Below are 9,896 nucleotides of genomic sequence, written 5' to 3' on the forward strand. Positions count from 1 at the left end.
TTGACTTATTATATATTTTATTACTCAGTATTCATATTTGTATGTATTTGACAAACAGCACTATTCATTAATATATATCTATATAATATATTTATTATTTCTATTCATGATATAAAATGCACGTAATTTTATTTTTTATGTTTCTCGAAAGAGGGTAATTTTTTAGTGAATACAAAACTTTTTCTAGAAGGGAGTAACGCATTTTTTGAAAAGGCTATGAATTAATCAGGATTAACAATTAAAAGTAAAAAAGCAATAAAATCAATGTTTTAAAATATGTAATATCACAGCTTAATGCAGTTATGGATTTTAAAGAGACGATGAAACTTGACATATATTCAAAGTTGTCAGTGTAATAAAAATAATATATGTAGAGCAAAGTATTTCACTTGATAAAAATAAATGACAGTAGGGGGTGAGAAGAAGGGACAGAGGAAAAGCACAGAAATGCCTATTCAGAAAATGCGCTAGTTTTTTCTTAAAAAGCCCTACTTTTTAGATATTTTATTTTGCCTGGAGAGCTGTGAAAATTCTTGAACAACATCATTGAAGGTCATGTCCTCAGATAAATCATTTTCTCTAATTTCGTCATTAAGTGCCGCAAGTCTCAATAGAGTGACAATGTCAGCATCACTTTTGCAGACTGCAATGTCCAAAGCTGATTTATCAAAGTGATTTCTTTTATGATACTCGGCTCTGTGTTTCAATAAAAGACAAACAAGCGCTGTGTGACCTTGCTTGGCTGCTGTGTGAAGGGGAGTGTTTCCTCCGTCGTCTATAGTATTTATTCGGGTACCGTTAAGTAGAAGATACTCAGTTCCCATGACTGAGCCACTTAAAACAGACTGATGAAGCACTGAGTCTCTTGTTCCATCTTCTTTGAGTCGTATCCAATCCCTATCAGCTCCTAAAGCCAGGGCATAACTCATGACTGGAAGATTATGAACTCTGGCTGCTCTATAAAGCAAAAGATCCGGAGTGATCGGATCCGTTTCCATGATATTTTGATACAAATCATCTTCCTGGTCAGTAGAGTCTTGTTCATCATCCTCAATTCTAAAACTTTCATGAGACCGGCTCAGAGGACTTCCGAATAAGAGTTTTTCAGGGTTTAATTCTCTCGATAAATCGAGTCCGTAGGACGTGGCGAGAGTGTCTTCATCTTTTTCATCAACATCCGTCTTTTCTTTTTCAGATTCTTCGTCTTTGGGACGCTTTTTTGGAACGGATTTCTTTCGTAGTTTCCTTACTGTCCACTTGCGAGCTATAGAAAGAGTTCCTGACGGCTTAAGGACATCAGGGTCAATAAATGCTCGAGATACATATTTGGCTTTAATCCAATTCTCTCGAACTATATCAGAACAATCAGGCTTAGCACGTGGAGCAATTATCTCTTCAACTTTGGCTTCATAGATACGATTGCTGAGATTGTTACCGATTTCCGTCATAACTTTTAGGATTTCTGGTTCCCATCCGTCAAGTTCTATGGATCGAACCTTTGAAACATGAACTCCAAGACTGCGATGAACCCCTGAGCATTCAATACATAAAGTTATTCCCAAGTTAATAGATGCCCACTTGGGGTCGAATGCACCACAATCACAGCATCTATTATTGCCTGTAAGGATAAATAGTTAATTATTATTTGAAGAGGACTCTTTCTAAATTACCTGGAATTTGGAGCAACTGTCCAGCAGTTCGTTTGACTTTCCTAACTGCAGGTTCAACAACAGAAGTTGAGTGGGATGACGATTCCTCTGTATCAGAGTCCTCCCATTGAAGTGTAGTAGGTAAGTCAAATGTTTCTTTTTCATCACGATTTTGAAGCATAGTTTCATGCAAGGCCGTAGAAATACCATGTTGAAGACTTGTTATCCAAGTCTTTAAATAAATAAAAATAATTATATTTGAATATGGTAAAACTTGAGATACTAAGTAATGTGTATGAATAATGATAAATGTAAACAGGGGCGTTGCTAGCTATCAAGGTGGGGAAGGGGGGGGGATTAGCCCCAAATATCATCAACAGCGTTATACAAATGGGTTGATTATATATATATATATACACGAAAAGGGGCTAGCGACTCCACTGAATGCAAGTAACCTCACTTTTAAGAGTTCTTCAGAATCTGCTTGAAGGATATGAGACTTTGTTGGCGATATAACTTCGAAACAAAATCTACGATCAATGTCAGTCAAGGGTCGAACTAAACATATCCTCAAATCCTCTTCCATTATAGTGACTTCCTCTCCAGAGCGTTTGGCATAGCACAATTGATTATTCTAGATTAGATAAGGATTCAGGTGAAATGATTGTGAATATACAAATTAAGTATAATGTAGATGAAAAACAGACTTACTTGAATATAGAACCAACGTCGATTCCATGTACGAAAGGCATTTTGTCCCCGTTTAAAAAGATATCCTTCAATTTTAACGTCACCAGTTGAGGACCCAGTACCGCCGCTTGCAGTACCCAAAGCTGTTTCTCCGGCTGTAGCTGCAAATGCATGGCGTTTTTCCAACTCTCTTTCTAGTGAGCCGGTTTTCGTTTTCATTTCTTCTATCATCTCTTCCAATTGCTTATCAAAGGCTTCTGTATTAGAATTAAATAACTCATTAGCACCAGTTTTGAAATAACTCCCATATGCTCGAACAAAGTTCATTAAGGCATCCAAAATTTCATATTTCTTTTTTGCTTGAATCATCGATATCTTAAGGAGAAGAAAAAACAAAAATACAAATAACTTATAAACGAATGACTATAAGTTAAAAGCAATTTGAGTTATTTATTGAGAATATGTATTCTAGAAAAAGGTGTATGAGCGTGTGGATGTAATACACAGATTGTAATAATGATACTAATATTGCGATAATAAAAATACTTTATCTCATTTTTTAATAATCACCTGATATACGTAGTCCAGAGCTGTATATCTGAAACAAGATCGAGTTGCAAGAAGTAGATTTGTAGTTTCCTCCACTTCATTTGGACGACTCCTGGAGACGGATGCATTTTTTGAGAGAGAAGAATCTAAATCATCACTAATTTTTTTAAAATATCCTTTGGTATCCCTCATTTGCTTCACATCCTCTCTTAAAAAACGAGTAAGTCCAAGGGCAACTGAGCGTGAGGCTTGCTCCAGGACCACATTTTGGTATTTGATGATTTCCTTTATTTGAAAAAAAATATAGGTATATTTAAAAGGATCCTTTTTTTCGTAAAAAGAAATGTTCGGATTGAATGGATCTATTAATGAGGGCAATAATAACAAGAAATGTAACGTCACATCCAAGTAAGTATATAATAATAAATAAGTAGAAGTAGCAACTCTCTCTCACTCGCTATATGTATGTATTAATAATCATGTGTACCTAACACCAGTACCTCACTACGCTACACTCATATAAAAATAAGTCATTAATAGAAGAGTCATATAATAATGAAACCTACGCGCTCGAAGAGTGCATTTATCTCACTCCTCTAACATATAATAAATAAGTAAAGTAACATAGGTATGTATATGAATGATACAAGATTGTAAGTATGTACGGGTATATTTTTAGCAGATTCTTCGCTCTCATTTCTTTTTCTAATAGGCCTGATATTGTATATATAATGACGATAACAATAGATGAAATCATGAAATGACATGCATTGATATATTTCTATATATAAACACAATATAATTGTCCTTAAAGGAAAGGGAAGAGGGATTCATTTGACCAAAGATAAAGGGGGAGAAATGAGACATGGAGAAAAATTCCAGCAATACTACTGCATCATCCTACATAACACATTATGAAGAAGAGCCTTTCAACGAGACAGGGATTTGATGTTAATAACTGATAAGGTTGACTACACTTGAAATATTCTACGTTATTACATGATGATGAATGTATGTATAGAGACTAGGGAGACTAGGTAGACCATGGGTTCATGACGAATGTGACATTAGGAGGGAGGGAGGTTCAAAGGGAGAATTACCTGAAAAGTATGAATGAGCTTATTGAGATTAGTGGTGACTTGTGGGGATTCTCCGCCCTTTTCGGATGAGAAGTAGGCACTCATTTCCCAGAGAGCGGCTAGGAACTGAGTCTGTTGCCCGAGGTAGACCTTTCCAGCCTCTGTCATGCCATTGCATATCTTGAGCAACTTTTCCGTTCGCCCTTCTAAATCCTCCAAGTTTGCCTCTTGTCTCTGGAGTTGATTCCGGAATCGCGGAGAATCACTTAGAGCCTCCAAAAAGTCAATGACGGGCTTCATCTTGTCCTTTTCCCCTCACTCCTTCCTCCGCTCTTCTTCAAACTAATTATTTGATTCGGAATTACTAATCCTTATTAGTAACTGCTCGTCAAGTGATTTGAAAAAAGGTTTTGTTTTCCACAGCACAGCACTCGAGTCTATCCACTATCTCATCATTTCTTTCTTAAGAAGTTGTTGTGGCACGAGCAGCTGAGGTAGCAGGAGCAGCAGCACTTTAATCAAGGGGGAAATAAGAAGAGGATGAAAAAACAGCGAGAAGGAAACAGCAGCAGAGGGAGCAGCAGGGGGCAGCAGCAGGAGAAGGCACGTACGAACAAGTTACAAGGGGAATTGAATGGAATGACACACACACACACACATAGTCACAGAAAGACATAAAAAGAGAGCTGAGCTACACAAGTTAAATTGCCAAGGCGCTCTGAGTGCAGCGCCTGTCGCACACACAAGGGATGTGAGGGTCAATGGCCCCCCCTCCACCCACCCTCATCTTGTCTTTTTTCCTTCAATTCCCTTTTAATCTTCATGTTCTTCCCGTGGGAGTTACAGAGAAATATATTAATAATTAATATATTTCTTAATAATTAATGATCTTCTCTCCGTCCTCCAGCCACATATCGGCCATCATTATCTTATGTGAATGAGAGTTATATATAAATGAGATATTCAACATCATGATTCATTATTTTATGAGTTATGGTTCATGAGTATAGTCCTTCCGACTATTTTTGAATTCCGGAGCGACACTGAAACTCCATTGATGCCACTTTGTAAATGAATGAGAATGGGCTATGGTTATGAATCAAAATGCATATAAATAGATCCGAGTGCAATTGTCAATTTCATTTGATATATTAGTGATTTCATTAAGAGACAAGACTCAAGAACAACACTTGTTGTTCAGGTTCACTAATCATTTATAGAAAGATGATTTTGACGTCATAAGAGCAGGCGCTTTATTAAGCTAGTGCATTCCCAAACAAGGATTGTAGACTGTTGTTGTTTGACGTCATCATAATTCATAATAAACGTCCTCCTTTTGTATTTGAGCTCCACTCCATCTCAATCGCGCACTGTACAGGCCACAGTGCACACCTGACAGCACCACCACCACTACCACCACTTCACTCCACTTGAAGTGACAAAAATGTCTGGGCAATTCGAAGAATGGCTAAAGGATCGTCTCAAGGGCGTGGAGTGTGACACTGGGGTTCTCCTTCCTTACGTTGTAAGTATTTTACAAGAGGAAGAGGATGAGACGGAGCTCAAGGACTCTATTGAATCTATTTTGGAGTCCATGATTGATCCTTCTGCCAGTGTCAATATTCTTCAGAGCACAGAAATTATCGAGAAATGGCAATCTCTTGTATCCAAAGGAGAAACAGATCTTCCACCGAAAGGCCCCATGGATCTCCAGGCGGCAATGAGTGAAATAGCCGAGTCGAAATCCTCAGCCTATCGAGATTCCATCAAAAAAGGACCTTCAAACACAGATGCTGCTGTTAAAGCTGCAATCCTTGCTGGCTACTCTCAAGAAGAGGATGATCTGGATATTGGGGATGAAGATCAAAATGGGGATGATGATCTTTTTTGTCGTAATTCGAATGCAGAGGGTGTTGCTAAGGCGGAGTTTGACAAAAGAGAAAAAGCCAGGGCCTCTGCTGCTGCTAAAAAGGAAAAAGACAGAGGTTGTTAAAGGCTTTGAATATATTTCAAGTAATAGATAGGGAATTTATTATTATTTTGACTCTTTCAGAGGATCGTGAAAATCAAAGAAAGAGTCACGAGGAACGAAAGAAGAAGGCTCAAGAAAAAGCTGCAAAGGGAGAGCGTAGAAGATGATCCATTGATACTATTTTTTTTATCCGAAAGAGATAATGACGCTATTACACGAAGACTAAATGACTCTTTAGCATCAGTGATCAAATTCAGCAATTATTTTTTATTTCATTCAGATATTGAACAAAATGTAATATAAGTACTTAAAGAGCTATGAATTCATTGATGCTTCCTTTCCGATAGCATGATATTATGTAGATCCACTTAACCATTCTTTGTTCCATAAACGTAATTCCTTGCTCCATCTTTTTAATGTCATTGTGCGATCCATTTTTCAGTGAAATTTATCATATTTCTTTATTTAAATTTACTGAAAACATTTCCTTCATAAATTTGTATTTATTTTTGCATGAAAGAAGTTTTAAAAGACTATGTGCTCATATTTAGGGGAAACCCTCTTTTCCACGATTAATCTCTCTTCCATGCAATTGATTAAATTTCTCCCATTAATTTTGTCAAAATTGATGTACCGCAAGAAGTTTCATTCTTACATTATGTTACATCTTAATCCTGGATGAGCAATAATTATAATTTACGTGTCCTATCCTCTACTCTCATGTATGACAATATATTTTCAATTGACTTTGTTATCAAGTCAACCTCACTTAATCTATTTAAGGTCAGGGCTATTCAAATGAATATATTAGGAAATCTTTTATTAAAGATTTTGAGACACAAGAACAACGTTTAAAGTGAATTTATTAATATAAATTCATATTGATGTGTAAAGTATTCAAGATCCATCTCATTTACTAGCTATTGATGATAAATACTGTATGAAAATAAGTTAGTCATGGCTAGTCCAGTAGGAAGGTCCCCCTCCCCTTCAATCATTAGAAAAGTTATAATAATTGTTACTACAGTTGTAAACTAGGCGATCAATGTTAATATAGACACGCATTCTGTTTATTTCAAAATTACGTATATACAATGAAACTTCTAGTTGATGGGATCTCTTAACTGACTACTCTAACAATAATAACCATATCCTTGATTACATCCTTTCCTAGCACATATGCCATTATATTTTATCGTTGGGAAACTCATGGCTTAATCATATTCTTTTGTCAATTAATAGAAAAATAATTTACATCCTTTTCTGGCCTTTATAATTTTGTTTTAAATTGATTAAAAATCTTGTGGACCTAGAGGATACATTAGATATTATATTCTTAACCTGAATAAAAAGATCACATTATGTTATAGCTCATGGCTTTGAAGAATCTAAATGATCTTCTATATAACATTGCTTCTTGGATATCGGGTAAATTTCACTTCTTCTGATCTGTTTGCGCTTCTAGCCATTCCTTATGAACCGATATGCGACCCTGGGTAGAGTTTTTTTCAACCCTTTTATCCAAGTTTTATTAGGGATATGGTAAAAGAAAGCTATATATATATGTACAACGTATGATTTTCACCGTTTAATAACTTTAGTGGACCAAGTTTGTCATTACAGAAAATTAAATTTCGTCATTAAAATAAGTTTGTCCAGTTTTTTATCAATCGGAGTATGTGCTCAATTGAAGTGAAGAAAGTTAGTAAATAATAGCCATGGAGCTTCCATAAACAAATCTTTCCGATTAATTCCATGTTTATTGTTGGTCTTTATCTAGGACTCAACAAATACTCCATATAAAAAGTTCCTTTTCTTTTAATTGATTTTTGAAAAACTCCTTTTTTTATTGACATAGCTTATATTTCAGTCAAATTTATAGCTGTTATAATATGGTGTTATTAAGGAAGAAAATGTGTCCAATAAATTATGATCATTCCTTGTTAAAGTTTTTAATTGGATGACTGTTGAGTTGGAAAGGGAAGCTGGGAGTTCATTTAATCTCTTTCTTGAAATATAATATGGAGTTATTAGGGGGGGAAAATGTGAGTCCAATAAATTATTATAATTCCTTGTGAAGTTTTATTTGGATAAATTTACTTGTCAGTTCTAGGAGTCTATAAATACAATCTGAATAAATCTATACCATTATTGTTGTTACCCTATTTGAGTAGGGAGTAATTTATTCATACGTACTTACATATATATGTATATGTAAATATAATGTGGATTTAATAAGGAGCTATGAAATAAGAACTTAATTTTATTGAAAAAAAAGTAATAACCCAATTATGATCATGTTTGTTTAAAGTATGGAAAGTAAATCTCATAAAAACTATCAATAAAACCCTGTTATATTCATTTAGTGATGTAATAATGTTTTTTAATAATAGATCATTCCATTTAATTAACACTATGAAAATAAGAACCCTAAATAAAGAAATATGAACTTGGAATATCTCCAAAGTTGTGGGTAGAAAGGATTTTAAGTTATTATAAGTTATATTTCGTGTGTGAAACATAATAAATTACTTGCTACTGTCATCAAATAATGTCACATTAATTAAATAATATTGTTCAAACTTCATGAATGCATTTCCCTAATTAAATTAATGTGTGTAGTTTAGGTTATAATCATTTATTTAAAGGGGTTAAGGTCCGATATTAAATTTAATATCAGACTTAAATACTTTTTTAAAGAATGAAGCATATGGAAAAGCAGCTGACCTAACATTCATTACTATACATTACTGTTTGAAACAAATTAGAATTCTGTTTTTTTAAGGGAAGAACGTTATATTTAATCCTATAATGGAAAGGTATTTATAAAAAGTGGGGGTATAAGGATTTTATGTAAAAATATAATAGCGTTGTATTTCAAGCGATTTGGTTGAATGTCTAAGATGCTGGTTGACAACATTAGCGGAGTTTGAAATTTGTTTTGGAGGTGGGGAAATTGTTTTAATTTAAATACTAAGTTTATAATATACTCCGTTAATATATTTTGAGGGTCAGAAGCACGGCCCTCTCCTAAACTCTGCATATGGTTAACAATTCCCAAGGTGTTTGTCTGGCCCTTCAACATTGTTGAATCAACAATATGTATATTTCTAAATAGCAACATACCTATTCTATCATTTGTCAATTCCTTATCTTTCATTAAGCCATCAAAAGTAAGGTAGGTTATTTGACAAAGCGCTTTGAGTTCAAGAATATTTATTTATTTATAATCAAATATGGTATTTACTCAATTACCGTTTATAATAATACCGACAAATAAAAATTGAATGCTTATAGAATATTCCTACATTTACAGTCCAAACAGATCTGTTGTCGTGATAAGAATCCCTGATTATTGAGAAGGACCTTAGTGTATCTCACCTCCATATAATTTTATTTTATCCATCAACATGATATATTTAATTGGTAGTATTATGATAGTCAATGATAATTGAGCAAATAATTATTGGATTTTACCAAATGAACTCTGATGAAATGTTATACCTGTAAATTAAATTTTAAAAACTATCATAAAAAAAGTTGTCCTGGTAGTGGTAATAATCTCATAACTTATAAGCTTAGTTTATCCATGCTACTGATTTTTTCACCCCAGACCATGAAAATTTGTTTTAGACAAAAATATTGACCATATCAACGACTGGCGCTAGGGACAAAATAAATCAGTACAGTTTGGTCTATGCTGTTTAAAACTATTGACTGGACAATTTTCCCTTTTTTGATAGAACCACCGTCCTAATAATAATTAATAACTGGATGCTGAACCTATATAATAAAAAGCAGACTCGGCCTTCAGCTGTTGGCAGCCATTTTATGTTTACATTTATATCTATGTATATTAATATATCTATCTAGAAAAAGATTCTATCATGGATAGAACCCTTATATAAAAGGCTCTGTTTTGTGTAAATGTATTTGGTTACATAGATGATTTTAGTA

At 34.2% G+C, this 9,896-nt stretch overlaps 2 protein-coding genes across 2 annotated transcripts; one reads left to right on the forward strand and one right to left on the reverse strand.

Annotated features, from left to right (window-relative positions):
- Positions 1-4,572, reverse strand: CenB1A (Centaurin beta 1A). Its single transcript, XM_040718608.2, has 7 exons — positions 3,989-4,572; positions 2,910-3,173; positions 2,361-2,714; positions 2,110-2,283; positions 1,671-1,881; positions 493-1,618; positions 1-183 (listed from the first exon to the last, which is right to left on the reverse strand). The coding sequence occupies exons 1-7, from the start codon at positions 4,265-4,267 to the stop codon at positions 129-131; spliced, it is 2,463 nt and encodes an 820-aa protein (XP_040574542.1). The 5' UTR covers positions 4,268-4,572; the 3' UTR covers positions 1-128.
- Positions 4,573-4,662: 90 nt separating this feature from the next.
- Positions 4,663-6,422, forward strand: LOC121123488 (coiled-coil domain-containing protein 43). The gene is made up of 2 exons (XM_040718610.2): positions 4,663-5,952; positions 6,021-6,422. Exons 1-2 carry the CDS (start codon positions 5,412-5,414, stop codon positions 6,104-6,106), a joined length of 627 nt encoding a protein of 208 aa, XP_040574544.1. The 5' UTR covers positions 4,663-5,411; the 3' UTR covers positions 6,107-6,422.
- The last annotated feature ends 3,474 nt before the right edge of the window (positions 6,423-9,896 follow it).

The sequence above is a fragment of the Lepeophtheirus salmonis genome, chromosome 8, assembly GCF_016086655.4.
Source record: "Lepeophtheirus salmonis chromosome 8, UVic_Lsal_1.4, whole genome shotgun sequence".
Lineage (NCBI taxonomy): Eukaryota > Metazoa > Arthropoda > Copepoda > Siphonostomatoida > Caligidae > Lepeophtheirus > Lepeophtheirus salmonis.